The sequence below is a fragment of the Oncorhynchus mykiss genome, chromosome 16, assembly GCF_013265735.2.
Source record: "Oncorhynchus mykiss isolate Arlee chromosome 16, USDA_OmykA_1.1, whole genome shotgun sequence".
Taxonomy (NCBI): domain Eukaryota; kingdom Metazoa; phylum Chordata; class Actinopteri; order Salmoniformes; family Salmonidae; genus Oncorhynchus; species Oncorhynchus mykiss.
In genome coordinates, this window is record NC_048580.1 from 32,055,658 (window position 1) to 32,078,218 (window position 22,561).

Below are 22,561 nucleotides of genomic sequence, written 5' to 3' on the forward strand. Positions count from 1 at the left end.
CACTAGGTCACATGAGCAAGGAGCTATTGTCATTCTAAATTTAGAAAAATTCATGTGAGATGAAAATGGACAAACTAAAGGGTGTGCAATATAGAAGGGTAGTCAGTGGACATTCTGTACCTTGTTTGAAGTCCCTAGGTCACATGACCATACAACTATTGAAATTTTACATTTTGAATGATTCATGTAAAATCATGTGAGATGAAAATGGACGATCTAATGTGTAGGCCCACTCAGTGGACATGCTAAACCTTGTTTGAAGTCCCTAGGTTACATGATCAAGGAGCTATTGAAATTTTACATTTAGAAAAATTCATGTAAAATCATGTGAGATGAAAATGGACAAGCTAAAGGGTGTGCAATGTGTAGGCCCACTGAGTGGACATTCTGAGCCTTGTTTGAAGTCATTAGGTCACATGACCATGGAGCTATTGAAATGTTACAATTTCAAAAATGAATGTAAATCTTGTGAGATGAAAATGGACCTAACTAAAGGGTGTGCAATATAGAAGGTTAGTCAGTGGACATTCTGAACCTTGTTTGAGTCCCGTAGGTCACATGACCAATGAGCTATTGAAATTAAAAATAATAATAATTTAAAATAGTGCGAGATGTAAATCGACAAAAAATAAATGTGTGCAATGTGTGTCTATGCCATCGGGTTAGCTAGAACCCATTTTGAAAGTTTTAGGAGTAATGGTTAAATAGCAATTGAAATTTGAAAAATGTGATTTGTCATTATGTTGACGGTCCCTAACTGCTGTTGGTGGACGTAAGGAAGACTACAGGCGAATATCCATCGAATTTCCAACCTGAAACTGTATTTACCTCTGTGCGGAAACCACGAAAAATAACAGTAAACGGGATAAGATGTTTACATGTCACAGTATCCCATCTAAGATCAGCATATCCCAGACATCTTATCCTGGTTTCGTATAACCGGGATACATGCTTTTTCGGGTTATTGTAAACGGGATATGATGTTTATATGCCTCAACTCAAAAACAGAATACTTGAGTATCCCGAACAATAATGGGATATTAGTGTGCATGTAAACGTGGTCACCGATTGACCCTGTTTCTTCAAACTAAATTCTTGCATGACTGTAGCCTGCAGACTAGGGGCATGACATTAGCATTCCATAACGTCATATCCTTTTAGATTCTTTCATTTAAGTTTTTAATATTTCATCACACACAGATGGTTTGAAGGGGACATTTCTTGTGTTATGGAATATATTTAATTAGTATTTTAACCCACAAAGTTGAATTAGATCATGAACAAATGTGGTATAACAGAAGCAGTTTTTTTATTGATCAATTTAATATATCAATCAATATTGTAAACCTTAGAGCAAACATCAGGTTCATTTCTGAACACATTGATGGATGAAATGAAGGACTCTTTCAAGTCCTACATATGTACAAGTCATGTCTTTATATCAAAACACAAAGAATCAATGTTCATAATTTCACTACTAGTATTATTAGTGTTGATTTTTACATCCATGATTGTTTTTGGCATTCAGATTAATTACCAGGTGTTGAGAGACTGATAAACTCAGAAACACATTGGATTCCTTAATTGAGCCAAATATACATTAGCAGCAATTCAGAAATAAATAGTAACTTTGAATTGTGTTGTTGTTGTGTATGGTCACAGACCCTTCACTCACCACAGGTGAACTAGGAAACTCGGAAATGTATGATTTGCTAACTGGTTTAACACGGCATATGTATAACTACAACTAGTTAGCAAGTCGGAAGTTTACGAGTTTCCTTGTTCCGACTAGCACGTTAACATCAGTACAGAACAGGCTGGAGTGCTACATCATCAAACCAGGACCATGTCATTACTTACCAATTACTAGCTTTAGCCATGTCATATATAGAATAGGCAGTGTAACCTGTTCTCGTCAATTGGTTCTTTGTCTCCTTCCTATGGTGGACACTGATCAGAAAAGACCAGATAGATGAAATCAAAGCTAAAAACATTTTTCATGCCTTACAACGCCAACCACATTTTTCAAAGAAGTTTCCAATTCTGTGCATATTTGTGAATAAAAAGAGTGTGTAGGGGGGGCTGTTTTTGTCAGTCAAATTTGAATCATTCAGTGTTTCCCTATCAGTTTCCACAAAGTAAATGGGATAAGGCATTTAAAGTTATTTTGGACACACATACTAAACCATAGAGTAAATTAACCTAGATATGCTTTGTAGGTTATATGAATGTAGTAATTAGGACTATTATTATTATTTCAACAATGCATATGTTGGAGAAAATGGTAATCCCTTCATTCTTTCCAATGGCTGGTAATTAAGGTCTAGACCAGGGGTGCGCAAACTTTTTGGCTCAAGGGCCACATCGGGATTTTGAATTTCAATGGAGGGACGCATTTCTTGTGGGACCAATTGTTTGTTAAAATCAAATTGCGGTGGCTTCCCAAGAGTGTTGCAGCGGTCTAAGGCACTGCATTGCTGTGCATTAGACGTCACTACAGACCCGGGTTCGATCCCAGGCTGTGTCACAGCATGCCGTGACTGGGAGACCCATGAGGCGGAACACAATTGGCCCAGCATCGTCCGGGTTAGGAGAGGGTTTGGCAGGCCGAGATTCCTTGTCCCATCGTGCTCTAGAGACTCCTATGGTGGGCCGGGCGCATGCACGCTGACGAGGTCGGCAGGTGTTCGGCGTTTCCTCTGATACATTGGTGCAGCTGGCTTCCGGGTTAAGCGGGCATTGTGTCAAGAAGCAGTGCAGCTTGGCTGGGTCGTGTTTCGGAGAGCGCACGGCTCTCGACCTTTGCCACTCCCTGTACGGGAGTCTGTACCGGAATTGCAGCGATGTAACTACCAATTGGATACCACGAAATTGGGGAGAAAAAAGGGGTCTCGCGGGACGGATTGAAGTGCCCGGCGGGCCGTACTTTGCCCCCTGGTCTAGACTCTAGGATGTCTTCTCTTTACATTATTTAAAAAAAAAGTATACATGTGGAATGACACAGGCTTGATATACAGGACAACACATCAAACGTAACCTTTGGGAAAATAAAAGGGACAACAACAATTGTAGACCAGTCACCCAGAAACTGTGGAAGCAGGGTGACTTAGACTTATTGATGATCAGACCCCCTGGCCCTATTTCAAGTACAGGGGATTCAGTTTACTCAAATAGATATTTCATAATGTTGGACAAATCACAGTACTGTAAATGGTGTTACCTCCCGGTTGAGCTTGCTGAAATACTTGACTGCATTGTCCCTAAAACTTTCCCAAAAATGATTTGCCGTGTTCACATTTGGCATACTCGTGATATCTTCCCCATGGAGACCCATTAGATTCCAGCTGGTTAGTAAATCGCCCCCCACAAAAACCATGCTTCACAGCGGCCTCACTTTATTTGAGACGAGATAAGTGCACACAAACCACATCCTTAAAAAATACCAGAAATGAATTAGTGGAAAAAACACTGAACATTATAAAACAAGTAAGGAAAAAAAGTGAGTGTTAACCTTAATGGCACAACGCATCTTTTAATAGTTACAAATCCTTTTTTGTTTGTCATCAATACACATTTTAGGCAGATCTGTAGCTAGGATGGATATGTCACATGCCTTAGGAGTGGGGATGAGATCAAGGCTGCTTCCCTGAGTTATGTTAGAGTCAACGGTTTGACATCGAAGCCTTTTACATATGGGTTATTCGCCTCAACACTATGCTGTAGCTAGTCACTAAGTGGCACAAAGTAGAGTGGCTTGTGCTTTGGATGATTACAGCGAATGCTTTTTGGTTGATGATGGATGCCCCAAAGTTAATACCTAGAGGATAGGTATTTTTTGAAGGCTGAGTGGTAGATTTACCGCAAGTAACCAACAGATATCCCTGGAGAAGTTTTCCTTTTGAGGAATAAAAAAAGTAACATTCTATCAAACACACTGTAAAAAAAAGTAAGTATTGTTTTGCATTTTATTTGTACAACAGGTTTATGAAGATTACCTCACTTGAGTTGAATAAACAGTAATTCATCACCGGCCAAAACGTTGGGCTGATTAAACACATTTAGCCAAATCCACAGAAACGTTAGCACTTGTGTTTTTTGTAAAACATTTATTTCTGACATTGCAGTTCTGTACAAACCAATCTTTTCTACACAAGTTTACCAAAATGTTTAAGTTGAGAAAGTTATTTCAGCCCTTATGGTTTTCATATCAGCCAGACTAGTAAGCATGAACACTTCTAAAATTATTATTTACAAAAAATGTACTTGACTACAGTATATCTACACCCTATGTATCAAGGGAGGGACATCTTGTAAAGTCAAGGATGCTGGCTGATATGTATGACTCAAAGTAGTTTATTCTATGGCAGTGAGAAGTTTTCTGTATTGAGGTATATTTTTCTTGTAGGTGTAGTGACAGCTTCCGCACTGTTTCTAGACGGATTGAACTTGCCTCCAAAGTATCAGGTTAGAGTTTTTCGTCATGAATATTGTTCTGGAGGCAGCTCTGCAGAATGGTCACTAGCTAGCACAGCCACAAAATCATAACATCTCTAATCCTAAATTGAGACCAAAAAGCACATTTTACTTTTCATGAATTTTTACAATATTGACAAATTTGACTTTGCAGCTAGCCTATCTAAGGGGAAATAACTCAGTTCTGCCTCCAGGACAACCCTCATGACAATAAACGTCAACCTGCTCCCGAGTATGCAGTTCCACCACGCAATTCATCGGTTTATCTTAAAGTGCTTTATTTCAGATGAAGAGAAAGAGTCGCTGTTTGACTATTGTTCTTGTAAAATCCTAATAAAAACAAGCCGCTAAAAACATTAACTTGAAAACCAAGTGACAGTAGCGCTCGATTTTAGAGTTTCAGGGTCAATTGTGCTTGACCTATGCTTATGCATTTCTAGATGGAATCTCTTGAGAGGGTATCGTGTAGTGTTGTTACTATACAAGGTGCCTCTTGGCAATGGTGCTAGGTCAGTTTTGTTATTCTAATGATCCCGTGTTTAGGGGCTCCTTGTCAGCATTGGGTGGTAAGTCCCATTTTGATTACAGACAATTTGTGAATTTAATACGAATGAAATGTGACAGTGATTTTTTTATTTGTCAATTTCAATCATCCCATTTCCAGATTTAACTGAGGTAGAAAATGGAATTGACCCCAATCTGCACTTAATAGTCCCTGTGACGGTGAACCAGGTCTGTCCTCTGCTACATGGAGCTGGTGGGCAGTCTAACTAGTCCTCTGTATGTACCCCTCGCCCAGTTATGGAGAAAATCACTTGAAAAACACTTCATTTCACCACCAGTAAATCAAGCCTGGCTACTTCCTCAGTGGTTGATCTATAACGACGACCACGCATCATTCTCATTCTCCAAAATACACAATGCAATTGAAAACAAAAAGATTCAGTAATTCATCTAACCTTCTGTATCCCACTTCTGCCACCACCTGCGGTTGTAAAACTGGGTTGTTCGCAGTTGGGGAGAAGAGCAGTAGAGTCAGGGGAGCAGCCTCAGATCTCTATGTGTTTATGGGGGGAGTTAGTAAGAGAATGTTCGTAATGTCAGTTTCTGTGGTCATGGCATTTTTCATTTCATTTTTGTTTGTTCAGCTCATGCTTTTGCATGTAACATCCTGCCTGTATAATGTGTATAGGAGTTTGTGTGTGTGCTCTGTAACAGGAATGTCCATCGCCATGTGTTCAGGTGTGTGTGTGTCTGTGTGTGTAAGTGTGCATGTGTGCCGTGGCTGTATTCGGCTCACTCAGTCAATAGTTTGATCTCGTTGGCGAGGAGGGTGTTGAAGTTGTAGGCCGGGTCAGGGAGGTTGGGCAGGACCGGGCTGGGGCCAACTTGGCGGCTCGTGGGCTGCGGGGTGGTATCGGCCAGCTCGGGGTCGCTCTCACTAGAAGTGGACCCCACGCTCATGTTGCACACGGCCTCGGGCAGTACGTTACTGGGCGCCGGGCACACCTCAGGCTCGCTGCTAGTCTCGCTGGCACTGGACACCACCGAGAGCAGCGACATCTTGCGTGTCAGGCGGCTAGGCAGCAGTGAGAGGGCGTAGTCAGCCACGATGCCCGCCACGTCCATGCCGCACGCCTGATCGAAGGCAATGAAGCCCACATTGGCGTTGGCCTCGCACACCACAAACGAGCCGTCGTTGAGCTGCAGCAGGTCAATGCCGCACACGTCCATGCCAAGGATGTTGGACACCTGAACCGCCAGCTGCTTGCCCTGCTCACTCAGTGGGCACATCATCCCCACGCCACCTGCGGGAGAGGAGGGCACAATGGAAAGACCGGTATGTCAGTACCACAGACACGCCTGTAACTGCGATCTGTGGACTGTTCACTGTGTGCCTTACATTCACATTCTCTGCGGTCTCTATGGCAAGGAATGACAGGACAGAGAAAACAGCGACCAACTCCCAGGGCAACTATTTCTTAATGTATTGTGAAATGTGGAATTATTTGTATTTATTTTAGAACAATAGATAGAAATAGGATGGACAAACAAATAAATCATATACAGTGCCTTGCGAAAGTATTCGGCCCCCTTGAACTTTGCGACCTTTTGCCACATTTCAGGCTTCAAACATAAAGATAAAACTGTATTTTTTTGTGAAGAATCAACAACAAGTGGGACACAATCATGAAGTGGAACGACATTTATTGGATATTTCAAACTTTTTTAACAAATCAAAAACTGAAAAATTGGGTGTGCAAAATTATTCAGCCCCCTTAAGTTAATACTTTGTAGCGCCACCTTTTCCTGCGATTACAGCTGTAAGTCGCTTGGGGTATGTCTCTATCAGTTTTGCACATCGAGAGACTGAATTTTTTTCCCATTCCTCCTTGCAAAACAGCTCGAGCTCAGTGAGGTTGGATGGAGAGCATTTGTGAACAGCAGTTTTCAGTTCTTTCCACAGATTGTCGATTGGATTCAGGTCTGGACTTTGACTTGGCCATTCTAACACCTGGATATGTTTATTTTTGAACCATTCCATTGTAGATTTTGCTTTATGTTTTGGATCATTGTCTTGTTGGATGACAAATCTCCGTCCCAGTCTCAGGTCTTTTGCAGACTCCATCAGGTTTTTTCCAGAATGGTCCTGTATTTGGCTCCATCCATCTTCCCATCAATTTTAACCATCTTCCCTGTCCCTGCTGAAGAAAAGCAGGCCCAAACCATGATGCTGCCACCACCATGTTTGACAGTGGGGATGGTGTGTTCAGCTGTGTTGCTTTTACGCCAAACATAAGGTTTTGCATTGTTGCCAAAAAGTTCAATTTTGGTTTCATCTGACCAGAGCACCTTCTTCCACATGTTTGGTGTGTCTCCCAGGTGGCTTGTGGCAAACTTTAACTGACACTTTTTATGGATATCTTTAAGAAATGGCTTTCTTCTTGCCACTCTTCCATAAAGGCTAGATTTGTGCAATATACGACTGATTGTTGTCCTATGGACAGAGTCTCCCACCTCAGCTGTAGATCTCTGCAGTTCATCCAGAGTGATCCTGGGCCTCTTGGCTGCATCTCTGATCAGTCTTCTCCTTGTATGAGCTGAAAATTTAGAGGGACGGCCAGGTCTTGGTAGATTTGCAGTGGTCTGATACTCCTTCCATTTCAATATTATCGCTTGCACAGTGCTCCTTGGGATGTTTAAAGCTTGGGAAATCTTTTTGTATCCAAATCCGGCTTTAAACTTCTTCACAACAGTATCTCGGACCTGCCTGGTGTGTTCCTTGTTCTTCATGATGCTCTCTGCGCTTTTAACGGACCTCTGATACTATCACAGTGCAGGTGCATTTATACGGAGACTTGATTACACACAGGTGGATTGTATTTATCATCATTAGTCATTTAGGTCAACATTGGATCATTCAGAGATCCTCACTGAACTTCTGGAGAGAGTTTGCTGCACTGAAAGTAAAGGGGCTGAATAATTTTGCACGCCCAATTTTTCAGTTTTTGATTTGTTAAAAAAGTTTGAAATATCCAATAAATGTCGTTCCACTTCATGATTGTGTCCCACTTGTTGTTGATTCTTCACAAAAAAATACAGTTTTATATCTTTATGTTTGAAGCCTGAAATGTGGCAAAAGGTCGCAAAGTTCAAGGGGGCCGAATACTTTCGCAAGGCACTGTATATCCTATTGTCCTCCAAGAGTGACCAAATATCCTCCTCTCCTCTTTCCAGCATCACTCACCCAGGGAGCAGTTGCTTTGCATGCGTCCATCGGTGGAGCAGCGCAGCATGGAGCCAATGACGCGGCCGCCCACCAGCACCACCCGGACGTCGCGGCCGTGAGACTCCTTCACGTACTCCTGGAAGAGGTAGGGAGCGTCGTGGCGAATCAGGTGGCTCAGGTCGGCCAGGTGGTGCTTGTCCCTGGCCAGGAACACCGCCTTTCCTGTGGGTGAGACAGAGTGAAGAGAATGATTTCATTTATACATAATTTTTCATTACATGAAGACGCGTTAAAAATAAAAAGAAACTTTGGCTATTGATGGTTCGTGGCATGGAGAGTGAATGAGAAAAGCAGAATGAGGAAAATCACGTGAACAATAAAAAAATTCACATGTTTATTTTTCACGTTGTTTTTCCCTCGTGAATGTTATTTTTTCTTTTCACATTATTATTTTTTACCACTTCCAGCTACATCTGAACTTCCATCAGAGGCAAAGCAGCAGTGGGATGTAAGGTGCTATGTTGCTGGAATGAATGTGCCAAAACTTCCCACTTAACCAAAGACAAGGAAAATTGCAGGAAAGAGGGAGGCGTTTTATTTAATTGCGTTATCATTTATTTTTATCACTGATTTTGTTGTATCCATTTACAATTGATTTGCTCTGCATAAAAAAACAATCTGTGCAATATTTTGTTTTGCTATCAATAATTTTGAATTTGTTTTGCTTTCAATATCATATTTTTTGTTCTCGACTTCAGAAGTTTTGCATGATATTAAAGCAGTGCTTCTCAATTATTTTCTGTTATGCCCCCCATAGGAAGAAGTAAACATTTCGCGCCCCCCAACTCTCCGCCACGACTGTAAATAGTATAATTTGTCTATAAAATTGTTACAAGTACACCTCTGCATAACATTGTATCCTTATTAACATTAAAGAAAAAAGAAAGAAATATAGATCAAAGAATAACTTTATTAACATTGTTTTTTAGTCTGTAACAGAAAAGACTTAAAGTGCATCAATTTGCCTGAAATTTCAAAAAAAAATTAAATCCTTATTTAAACTGTAAATTTTTTTGACCATTTGATACTGAAAAATAAAATAAAATATTATCAATAAATAATAAAAACATTCAAATTGATCAGCAACATTAACTCAGGAGCACAATATATGAAACACTTTGACCAATAAAACAAAAATTAATAAAACAATTTGTGCTGATTTTTTTTTTTATCAAAATGAGGAAGTCAGGATTAATGGCTACAATGAGCACGTTTTGCAGAGCACAGCTTTTCGAAGCGGGGTTTGAAGCATAATACTGCAACTCTCAGCTCCTGCTCAATGTTTAGCTGGGACCTGTACTTGGTCTTCAGTGCAGCAACAGCAGAGAAGCCAGTCTCACAAAGATAAGAAGAATGCCCATGGCCCTCTGCCCTAAGAGTGGATACTGCCTCTCACTCAGCCAGAATTCACTCAGTGTCTGTGATGTGAACCTCAGTCTCAATGTGGAGTCAGACGTCATATCAATGAACTGGTCCTCCTCTGCAGAGCTGAAACCAGTTGGAGCTGGTGCATTGAAAGGATCTCTCACCCAGTCATATTGGGAACTGCTTTCAGGGAAGTACTTTTTAAAGAATCCCATCAGTGATGAAATATGCTCCTTAATCATAGTCAGTAGTGTCAACAAATTCATGCAGGTTCTCGAATGAATCAGTATTACCTTCATCAAGTGGCCTGCCCCACATTGCAAGCTTTTGAGTGAAAGAGCTGATCTTGTCTGTGACCTGAGGGAGGTGTTTATCTTTCCCTTGAAGCTGTAGATTTAGTTAATTTAGCTTTCCAAATATGTCACTCAGGTAGGCCAGTTTTGCCAGGAAGTTCTCATCACTACATTTTTCTGCGAGGTCATACTTGTGCTCCTGCTCCGAAAACATTCTTATCTGCTCTCTGAGCTCAAAAACTCAGGACAAGACTTTTCCTCATGACAGCCACCTTGCTTCACTGTGAAACAGCACAGTCTGTCTGTAAACAATTGTTGGAAAAATTACTTGTCATGCACAAAGTAGATATCCTATCCGACTTGCCAAAATTATAGTTTGTTAACAAGACGAAAAACGAGTTTTAATGACTCCAACCTAAGTGTATGTAAACTTCCGACTTCAACTGTATATATATATTTTTAAATAGTTATGTTTAGATAGAGTCAAGGATATGTTTTGCAAAATTCTACAAAGTCCTGGAAAAACACTTAGGCCTATAGCCTATTCTCGTTTCCCTCACAATAAAAACATTACAGTGTAATCCATTTGATCATCTTTGTAGATTCGATTAGTAATTAATAAAGTCCAGCTTCATTTGAAAAAGTAGAAATGAAAAATATAATAAAACCAGCTAGGTGAAATAATTTGCAGCATTCCTAAACAAAAGCACCAGTGCATGAACAATTGTAAAGGATGAAATGCATAAATAAAAAACGTAAAATTAAAATATGCTAATATTACAAGTTTTTGCTTCGTAGCCAGAGCAACGCTGCCGCGCGATTGGTCATGTGCTGAATGCATGGACAGCACGGATATTCTTGGAAAAAGTTCAATCTGCACCTCTTGAATTATGAGAGTTATTTGACAAAGGTAAGTGTAATAGAAACTGGAAATATGCTCTTTCTGATACTATATAGAAATCACAATGTTTTACCTGCATAATGCCTATGAAGGATGATTTGATGAAGTGATGATCCTTTCCATGCATCTGTAAATTACAAGTAAGCCCATCTCTTCATGTACAATTTGACCGTTGGCCTAATATTGTCACTCATCAGATTATTGTCAACTTAAATATTGTCTATAAGCTAACTCTTATTATGTGTGAAATTAGTTTCGGTATAGTTTAGGTGTAGTTTCAGGCTGTGCAGGCTGACCGGCATTGTTTGTTTCCTGCTCATCAAGTTCGATAGAGTCAAGGATATGTTTTGCATTATTCTAAAGGCCTACTGCAACACATAGCATGTTTTCCTTTCTCTTACAATATATTCAATTAGTAATAAAGTAAGTAAAACAGTCCCATAACTGCTTCTTTATACAATGTAAAAGAGAATGGTATCAACCTGCAAGGTCAAATGATTAAACATGAGCACCAACGGTGATAAATAGGCATAACACAAACTCATCTTTACACTATTGTCTTTCTGAATTAAGTCAACCTCTTCACCCTCATTTCACCCTCCAGTTTGGCTTAATTTAAATTTGATTGTGAATTATTGCCCATTCCATCCATTTGTCATTCATTCAGTGGGCTGGCATTGTTTGGTTCAATGGATAGAGTCGAGGATATGTTTTGCATTATTCTAAAGGCCTACTGCAATATGTAGAATGTTTTCGTTTTAATAAATTATGACATATGAGCAGTGTAAAATACAAACATTTAGTAAAAGTCAGGGAAGGAGCAGGACATACAGTGCCTTCGGAAAGAATTCAGACCCCTTGAATTTTTCAAAATGTTATGTTACAGCCTTATTCTAAAATGGATTACATATGATATTTTTCTCAGCAATCTACACACAATATCCCGTAATGATAAATAAAAAACATAAATACCTTATAGACATAAGTTTTCTGAGAGTCAAAATTGAGCTCAGGCGCATCCTGTTTCCATTCATCATTCTTGAGATATTTCTACAACTTTATTGGAGTCCACCTGTGGTAAATTCAATTGACTGGACATTATTTGGAAAGGCACATACCTGCCTATTAGAAGGTCCCACAGCTGACTGTGCATGTCAGAGCAAAAACCAAGCCATGAGTTCGAAGGAATTGTCCGTAGTGCTCTGAGACAAGATTGTGTCGAGGAATAGATCTGGGGAAGGGCACCAAAATATTTCTACATCATTGAAGGTCCCCAAGAACATAGTGGAACATCATTCTTAAATGGAACATCATTCTTAAATGGAAGAAGTTTGAAACCACCAAGACTCTTCCTAGAGCTGGCCGCCCGGCCAACTGAGCAATCGGGGGAGAAGGGCCTTGGTCAGGGAAGTGACCAAAAACCCAATGGTCACTCTGACAGAGCTTTAGAGTTCCTCTGTGGAGATGGGAGAACCTTCCAGAAGGACAACCATCTCCACAGCACTCCACCAATCAGGCCATAGTAGAGTGGCCAGACGGAAGCCACTCCTCAGTTAAAGGCACATGACAGCCCGCTTGGAGTTTGCCAAAAGGCACCTAAAGACTCTCAAACCATGAAAAACAAAAGTCTCTGGTCTGATGAAACCAAGATTGAACTACTGTCATTATTGAAAAAGATTGTGATATCTCACATTTCAAAATAGGGCTACTTAATGTTAGACCCCTCACGGCAGTTATAGTCAATGAACTAATCACTGATCATAATCTTGATGTGATTGGTCTGACTGAAACATGACTTAAGCCTGTCCTCCTGGTTACACCAGTGACCATATCCCCCGCGCATCCTGCAAAGGCGGAGGTGTTGCTAACATTTACGACGACAAATTTCAATTTACAAAAAAAAAGACTGCGTTTGTCTTTTGAGCTTTTAGTCATCTATGCAGCCTACTCAATCACTTTTTATAGCTACTGTTTATAGGCCTCCTGGGCCGTATACAGCGTTCCTTACTGAGTTCCCTGAATTCCTATCGGACCTTGTAGTCATGACAGATAATATTCACATGGAAAAGTCCACAGACCTACTCCAAAAGGCTTTCGGAGCCATCATCGACTTTTCATCGGGTTTTGTCTAACATGTCTCCGGAATCACTGCCACAGTCATACTCTGGACCAGTTTTGTCCCGTGGAATAAATATTGTGGATCTTAATGTTTCCTCATAATCCTGGACTATCGGACCACCAATTTATTACGTTTGCAATCACAACAAATAATCTGCTTAAAACCCAACCAAGGATCATCAAAAGCAGTGCTAGAAATTCCCAGACAACTCAAAGATTCCTGATTCCCTTCTAGACTCCCTCCACCTACCCAAGGACATCGGAGTATAACAATTGGTTAACCACCTAACTAAGGAACTAAAGTCTACTTGCGTAATACCCTAGATGCAGTCGCACCCCTAAAAACAAAAAACATTTGTCATAAGAAACTTGCTACCTGGTATACAGAAAATACCCGAGCCCTGAAGATAGCTTCCAGAAAATTGGAACGGAAATGTTGATCCTGTCACGCCCTGGTCTTAGTATTTTGTGTTTTCTTTATTATTTTGGTCAGGCCAGGGTGTGACATGGGTTATTTATATGGTGTGTTTTGTCTAGGGTTTTTCTGTAGATTATGGGATTGTGGTGTAGTATAGTTGTCTAGAAGTCTATGGTTGCCTGGAGTGGTTCTCAATCAGAGGCAGGTGTTTATCGTTGTCTCTGATTGGGAACCATATTAAGGCAGCCATATTCTTTGAGTGTTTCGTGGGTGATTGTTCCTGTCTCTGTGTTTGTTTGCACCAGATAGGGCTGTTTCGGGTTTTTCACGTTACGTTTATTGTTTTTGTATTGTTCGTTATCATCTTTATTAAAGATGTATAAAGATAACCAAGCTGCATTTTGGTCCTCCTCTCTTTCGACAGAAGAAAACCTTAACAGATCCACCCGACTAGCTTGGAAAGACAGTAACGCACAATGTTGAAGAGCCCTCACTGCTGCTCGATTATCCTATTTTTCCAACTTAATTGAGGCGAATAAGAACAATCCCAAATTTATTTTTGATACTGTCGCTAAATAAAAAGCATTTCCATGAGAGGATGGCGTCCACATCACCAACAAACTAACATGAACAAACTAACATGGTCCAAGGCCACCAAGACAGTCGTAAAGAGGGCACGACAAAACCTATTCCCTCTCCAGAGACTGAAAAGATTTGTCATGGGTCCTCAGATCCTCAAAACGTTTTACAGCTGCACCATCGAGAGCATCCTGACGGGTTGCATCACTGCCTGGTATGGCAACTGCTTGGCCTCCGTCTGCAAGGCACAACAGAGGGTAGTGCGTAAGGCCCAAGACATCACCGGGCCAAGCTTCCTGCCATCCAGGACCTCTATACCAGGCAGTGTCAGAGGAAGATCCTAAAAATCCTCAAAGGCTCCAGCCACCCTAGTCCTAGACTGTTCTCTCTGCTACCGCATGGCAAGCAGTAGCAAGTGCCAAGTCTAGGTCCATGAGGCTTCTATAAACAGCTTCTACCACCAAGCTATAAGACTCCTGAACAGCTAAACAAATGGCAACCCAAACTATTTGCCCCCCCCCAAACACCCTCTTTTACGTTGCTGCTACTATCTGTTATCTATGCATAGTCACTTAGTCACTTGCATAGTCACTAATAACTACACCTACAGTGGGGCAAAAAAGTATTTAGTCAGCCACCAATTGTGCAAGTTCCTCCACTGAAAAAGATGAGGCCTGTAATTTTCATCATAGGTACACTTCAACTATGACAGACAGAATGAGGAAAAAAATCCAGAAAATCACATTGTAGGATTTTTAATGAATTTATTTGCAAATTATGGTGGAAAATAAGTATTTGGTCGATTTTATTTTATCTTTATTTAACTAGGCAAGTCAGTTAAGAACAAATTCTTATTTTCAATGACTGCCTAGGAACAGTGGGTTTAACTGCCTGTTCAGGGGCAGAACGACAGATTTGTACCTTGTCAGCTCGGGGGTTTGAACTTGCAACCTTCCGGTTACTAGTCTAACACTCTAACCACTAGGCTACCCTGTTTATCTCAATACTTTGTTATATACCCTTTGTTGGCAATGACAGAGGTCAAACGTTTTCTGTAAGTCTTCACAAGGTTTTCACAAACTGTTATTTTTTGCCCATTCCTCCATGCAGATCTCCTCTAGAGCAGTGATGTTTTGGGGCTGTTGCTGGGCATCCCGGACTTTCAACTCCCTCCAAAGATTTTCTATGGGGTTGAGATTTGGAGACTGGCTAGGCCACTCCAGGACCTTGAAATGCTTCTTACGAAGCCACTCCTTCGTTGCCCGGGCGGTGTGTTTGGGATCATTGTCATGCTGAAAGACCCAGCCACGTTTCAACTCTCAATGCCTTTGCTGATGGAAGGAGGTTTTCACTCAAAATCTCACGATACACGATACGTATCGATACATACGTTGAGTTTTTACCAAAAAGTTATATTTTGGTTTCATCTGACCATATGACATTCTCCCAATCTTCTTCTGGATCATCCAAATGCTCTCTAGCAAACTTCAGACGAGCCTGGACATGTACTGGCTTAAGCAGGGGGACACGTCTGGCACTGCAAGATTTGAGTCCCTGGCGGCGTAGTGTGTTTCTGATGGTAGTCTTTGTTACTTTGGTCCCAGCTCTCTGCAGGTCATTCACTAGGTCCCACCGTGTGGTTCTGAGATTTTTGCTCACCGTTCTTGTGATCATTTTGACCCCACGGGGTGAGATCGAGGGAGATTATCAGTGGTCTTGTATGTCTTCCATTTCCTAATAATTGCTCCCACAGTTGATTTCTTCAAACCAAGCTGCTTACCTATTGCAGATGCAGTCATCCCAGCCTGGTGCAGGTCTACAATTTTGTTTCTGGTGTCCTTTGACAGCTCTTTGGTCTTGGCCATAGTGGAGTTTGGAGTGTGACTGTTTGAGGTTGTGGACAGGTGTCTTTTATACGGATAACAAGTTCAAACATTAATACAGGAGTGGAAGACAGAGGAGCCTCTTAAAGAAGAAGTTACAGGTCTGTGAGAGCCAGAAATCTTGCTTGTTTGTAGGTGACCAAATACTTATTTTCCATCATAATTTGCAAATAAATTCATAAAAAATCCTACAATGTGATTTTCTGGATTTTGTCTGTCATAGTTGAAGTGTACCTATGATGAAAATTACAGGCCTCTCTCATCTTTTTAAGTGGGAGAACTTGCACAATTGGTGGCTGACTAAATACTTTTTTGCCCCACTGTGTATGATGTGTGTGTGTGTGTGTGTGTGTGTATATATATATATATATATATATATATATATATATATATATATTCCATGTCAGATATATATATATATTTACCATTTTTTTATTCAAATGGAATGGAGTAGAACAGCAAACACACACATGGCCACTGCGCCTGCTACTCCTCTCTATTTCCATATGAAATAGCTGTTGGGTGCTGTTCGGGGGAGGGCAGGCCCACAATAATGGCCGGAGTTGAATGGAACAGCACTTCACCTTATTGACTGTTCCCTCTGCTCTATACAATACATATCTGTTTATTTTAGGTGATGATAAAAGGCTCATACAATACAATTTTTTTTTAAATGTTTTCTTTCACAGTGATAGCGACTCCGACTGGGAGCCCCCGGTGCCAAGCTGCCCGCTCTACCTCTGCCCCCTCTACTCCTGCCTCCAGTGGTGTTCATATGCCACAGTTCATTACTGCAGGCATGACTGTGCCTCAGGGCCAAAAGGGCACAGCATGGAGGCGTCGTTGTGTTCTGTGTCGCATGACCTGCACCACTGTTCAGTTTGCCTCTGCTTTACATCAGAAAGAGACTGCTATGGGACATGGCACAGGCAGCAAAATATTGTGTAGAGGACTTTCAAAGGGTCTACTGTTTTTTTTTTATATTTATTTTCTAATATATTTTTTTTAATATTTCTATATTTTTTGGTGTGTGTTAGAATTGCTTTTTCATATGTTGTACATAGTTATAGGTAATTTCACCAATTCGGCCACTTGAGTACATTTGGGCAACTTGTGTGGAACACCTGGGTGACTTCATGCTAAATGTCATGTAGCTCACCCATTCCTGAAGTTATCAGTCTGAAACGTTGCACACCTACAGTTGCCCTGTTGTGTTATCCATCAAAATTATCTCCAGCATCCTATCTGACTGTGTGGCTATTCTAGTACATGTGAAAGATGATGCTACAACAATAAAAAACAGAAAACGTATGCTCTTTCTTTCTCTTTTCTTCCACCAGATCTACTGTTAAATTCTCCTACATTCAATTAAGATTTCGATACACTTCAGAATGTTTCCATTCAAATGATATCAAGAATATGCATATCCTTGCCTCTGGGGCTGAGCTACAGGCAGTTAGATTAGGGTATGTCTTTAGGCTGAAATTGAGAACAAGGGATGCAGCCATAAGAGGTTAAACTCGGACAAAACAGAGATGCTAGCTCTAGGTCCCAAAAAACAAAGAGATCTTCTGTTGGATCTGATCTAATCTTGATGGTTGTACAGTCGTCTCAAATAAAACTGTGAAGGACCTCTGCGTTACTCTGGAACCTGATCTCTCTTTTGACAAACATACAGTTGAAGTCGAAAGTTTACATACATCTAGGTTGGAGTCATTAAAACGTGTTTTTCAACCACTCTACATATTTCTTGTTAACAAACTAGTGTCGGCAAGTCGGTTAGGATATCTACTTTGTGCATGACACAAAAAAATGTTTCCAACAATTGTTTACAAACAGATTATTTCACTTATGATTCACTGTATCACAATTCTAGTGGGTCAGAAGTTTACATACACTAAGTTGACTGTGCCTTTAAACAACTTGGAAAATTCCAGAAAATGATGTCATGACTTTAGAAGCTTCTGATAGGCTAATTTACATAATTTGAGTCAATTGGAGGTGTACCTGTGGATGTATTTCAAGGCCTACCTTCAAACTCAGTGCCTCTTTGCTTGACATCATGGGAAAATCAAAAGAAATCAGCCAAAGACTTCAGAAAAAAATTGTAGACCTCCACAAGTCTGGTTCCAAAAGCCTGAAGGTACCATGTTCATCTGTACAAACAATAATACGCAAGTATAAACACCATGGGACCACACAGAAGTCATAACGCTCAGGAAGGAGACGCGTTCTGTCTCCTAGATATTAATGTACTTTGGTTCGAAAAGTGCAAATCAATCCCAGAACAACAGCAAAGGACCTTGTGAAGATGCTGGAGGAAAAAGGTACAAAAGCATCTATATCCACAGTAAAATGAGTCCTATATCAACATAACCTGAAAGGCCGCTCAGCATGGAAGAAGCCACTGCTCCAAAACCACCATAAAAAAGCCAGACTACGGTTTGCAACAGCATGTGGGGAAAAAGATTGTACTTTTCGGAGAAATGTCCTCTGGTCTGATCTGGTCTGGTCTGATGAAACAAAAATAGAACTGTTTGGCCATAATGACCATCATTATGTTTGGAGGAAAAAGGGGGAGGCTACCCGAAATGTTTGGCCCAAGTTAAACAATTTAAAGCAATGCTGCCAAACACTAATTGAGTGTATGTAAACTTTTGACCCCCTGGGAATGTAATGAAAGAAATAAAAGCTGAAATAAATAATTCTCCCTACTATTATTCTGACATTTCACATTCTTAAAATAAAGTGGTGATCCTAACTGACCTAAAACAGGGAATTTATACTAGGATTAAATGTCAGGAACTGTGAAAAAACGGAGTTTAAATGTATTTGGCTAAGGTGTATGTAAACTTCCGATTTCAAATGTATCAAGACTATTTCAATGACAGCTTTTTTCCATGATGCAGAAAAGCTAATCCATGCTTTGTCACTTCTAGATTAGACTACTGCAACGCTCTACTTTCCGGCTACCCGGTTAAAGCAGTAAATAAACTTCAGTTAGTGCTAAACACGGCTGCTAGAATCTTGACTAGAACCCAAAAATGTGATCATATTACTCCAGTGCTAGCCACTCTACACTGGCTTCCTGTAAAGGCTAGGGCTGATTTCAATGTTTTACTGATAACCTACAAAGCATTACATGGGCTTGCTCCTACCTGTCTATCCGATTTGATCCGGCCGTACATACTAGAGGTCGACCGATTAATCGGAATGGCCGATTACATTTGGGCGATTTAAAGTTTTCCTAACAATCGGAAATCGGTATTTTTGGACACCGATTTGGCCAATTTTTTTAAAACACCTTTATTTAACTAGGCAAGTCAGTTAAGAACACATTATTATTTTCAATGACGGCCTAGGAACAGTGGGTTACCTGCCTTTTTCAGGGGCAGAACGACAGATTTTTACTCTGTCAGCTCGGGGATTCAATCTTGCAACCTTCCAGTTAACTAGTCCAAAGCTCTAACCACCTGCCTCTCATTTCACTCCACGAGGAGCCTGCCTGTTACGCGAATGCAGTAAGTCAAGGTAAGTTGCTAGCTAGCATTAAACTTGTCTTATAAAAAAACAATCAATCAATCATAACTAGTGATTAACTACAGATGGTTAATAATATTACTAGTTTATCTAGCGTGTCCTGCGTTGCATATAATCGATGCGGTGCGTATTCGCGAAAAAGGACTGTCCTTGCTCCAATGTGTACCTAACCATAAACATCAATGCCTTTCTTTAAAATCAATATACATTTTTAAACCTGCATATTTAGCTAAAAGAAAACCAAGTTAGCAGGCAATATTAACCAGGTGAAATTGTCACTTCTCTTGCGTTCATTGCACGCAGGGTATATGCAACAGTTTGGGCCGCCTAATTTGCCAGAATTTTACGTAATTATGACAACATTGAAGGTTGTGCAATGTAACAGGAATATTTAGACTTATGGATGCCACCCATTAGATAAAATACGGAACGGTTCCGTATTTCACTGAAAGAATAAACGTCTTGTTTTCGAGATGATAGTTTCCGGATTCGACTATATTAATGACCTAAGGCTCGTATTTCTGTGTGTTATTCTGTTATAATTAAGTCTATGATTTGATAGAGCAGTCTGACTGAGCGATGGTAGGAACCAGCAGGCTCGTAAGCATTCATTCAAACAGCACTTTTGTGTGTTTTGCCAGCAGCTCTTCGTTGTGCTTCAAGCATTGTGCTGTTTATGACTTCAAGCCTATCAACTCCCGAGATTAGGCTTGTGTAATCGATGTGAAATGGCTAGCTAGTTAGCGGGGTGCGCGCTAATAGCGTTTCAAACGTCACTCGCTCTGAGACTTGGAGTAGTTATTCCCCTTGCTCTGCATGGGTAACGATGCTTCGAGGATGGCTGTTGTCGATGTGTTCCTGGTTCGAGCCCAGGTAGAGGCGAGGAGAGGGACGGAAGCTATACTGTTACACTGGCAATACTAAAGTGCCTATAAGAACATCAATAGTCAAAGGTTAATGAAATACAAATGATATAGAGAGAAATAGTCCTATAATAACTACAACCAAAAACTTCTTACCTGGGAATATTGAAGACTCATGTTAAAAAGGAACCACCAGCTTTCATATGTTCTGAGCAAGGAACTTAAACGTTAGCTTTCTTACATGGCACATATTGCACTTTTACTTTTTTTACTTTTACTCCAACACTTTGTTTTTGCATTATTTAAACCAAATTGAACATGTTACATTATTTATTTGAGGCTAAATTGATTTTATTGGTGTAATATATTAAGTTAAAATAAGTGTTCATTCAGTATTGTTGTAATTGTCATTATTACAAATACATTTTTTTTTTTTAAATCGTCCGATTAATCGGTATCGGCTTTTTTTGGTCCTTCAATAATCGGTATTGGCATTGAAAAATCATAATCGGTCGACCTCTAGTACATACCTACACGTATGCTACGGTCACAAGACACAGGCCTCCTTATTGTCCCTAGAATTTCTAAGCAAACAGCTGGAGGCAGGTCTTTCTCCTATAGAGCTCAATTTTTATGGATTGGTCTGCCTATCCATGTGAGAGACGCAGACTCGACCTTTAAGTCTTTATTGAAGACTCATCTCTTTTGTAGGTCCTATGATTGAGTGTATTCTGGTCCAGGGGTGTGAAGGTGAACGGAAAGGCACTGGAGCAATGAACCGCCCTTGCGGTTCCCCTCTCTCCACCAGGATTCTCTGCCTCTAACCCTATTACGGGAGCTGAGCCACTTGCTTACTGGTGCTCTTCCATCCCGTCCCTAGCAGGGGTGCATCACTTGAGTGGGTTGAGTCACTGACATGATCTTCCTGTCCGGGGTTGGCGCCCCCCTCGGGTTCGTGCCGTGGGGGAGATCTTTGTGGGCTATACTCAGCCTTGTCTCGGGTAGTAAGTGATGGTTTGAAGATATTCCTCTAGTGGAGTGGGGGCTGAGCTTTGGCAAAGTGGGTGGGGTTATATCCTGCCTGGTTGGCCCTGTCCAGGGGTATCGTCAGACGGGGCCAGTGTCTCCCGTCCCCTCTTGTCTCAGCCTCCAGTATTTATGCTGCAATAGTTTGTGACTGGGGGCTATGGTCAGTCTGTTATTTTTGGAGTATTTCTTCTGTCTTATCCGGTGTCATGTAGGAATTTAAGTATGCTCCCTCTAATTCTCTCGCTCTCCCTCTCCCTCCCGGAGGACCTGAGCCCTGGGACCATGCTTCAGGACTACCTGGTCTGACGACTCGTTGCTGTTCCCAGTTCACCTGGTCGTGCTGCTGCTCCAGTTTCAACTGTTTTACCTGCGGCTATGGAACCCTGATCTATTCACCGAACGTGCTGTTTTCGACACTCTCTCTCTACCACACCTGCTGTCTCTAACTCTTAATGCTCAACTATGAAAAGCCAACTGACATTTACTCCTGAGGTGCTGACCTGTTGCACCCTCTACAATCACTGTGATTATTATTTGACCCTGCTGGTCATCTATGAACGGTTGAACATCTTGACCATGTACTGTTATAATCTCAACCCGGCACCGCCAGAAAAAGACTGGCCACCCCCTCAGAGCCTGGTTCCTCTCTAGGTTTCATCCTAGGTTCCTGTCTTTCTAGGGAGTTTTTCCTAGCCACCGTGCTTCTACATCTGCATTGCTTGCTGTTTGGGATTTTAGGCTGGGTTTATAGCTCTTTGTGACATTGGCTGATGTAAAAAGGGCTTTATAAATACATTTGATTGATACATTTGATTGATTTAGCCCAAATGCCAAGCGTCACATCTAGAGGAAACCTGGCACCATCCCTACGGTGAAGCAGGATGGTGGCAGCATCATGCTGCGGGGATGTTTTTCAGCGGCAGGGACTGGGAGACTAGTCAGGGTCGAGGCAAAGATTAACGATGAAAACCTGCTCCAGAGTGCTCAGGACCTCAGACTCGGGCGAAGATTCATCTAACAGGACAACGACCCTAAGCACAAAGACAACATAGAACTGGCTACAGGACAAGTCGCTGAATGTCCTTGAGTGGCCCAGCTAGAGCCTGGACTTGAACCCGATCGAACACCTCTGGAGAGACCTGAAAATAGCTGTGCAGCAACAATTCCCATCTAACCTGATAGGATCTGCAGCGAAAAATGGGAGAAACTCCCCAAATACAGGTGTGCCACGCTTGTAACGTCATACCGAAGAAGACTCAAGGCTGTAATTGCTGCCAATGGTGCTTCATCCAAGTTCTTAGTAAAGGGT

The 22,561-nt window shown here is 41.1% G+C and overlaps 1 protein-coding gene across 1 annotated transcript in view; it reads right to left on the reverse strand.

Moving 5' to 3' along the window:
• Positions 1-1,290: 1,290 nt before the first annotated feature.
• LOC110491822 (beta-citrylglutamate synthase B-like) overlaps positions 1,291-22,561 on the reverse strand; it is a 39,186-nt gene continuing 17,915 nt past the window's right edge. The window contains exons 4-5 of the mRNA XM_021565612.2: positions 8,222-8,425; positions 1,291-6,281 (exon numbers count right to left, since the gene is read on the reverse strand). Coding sequence (XP_021421287.2) covers positions 5,770-6,281; positions 8,222-8,425 — 716 coding nt within the window. The 3' untranslated portion in view covers positions 1,291-5,769. The remainder of the gene's footprint in view (positions 6,282-8,221; positions 8,426-22,561) is intronic.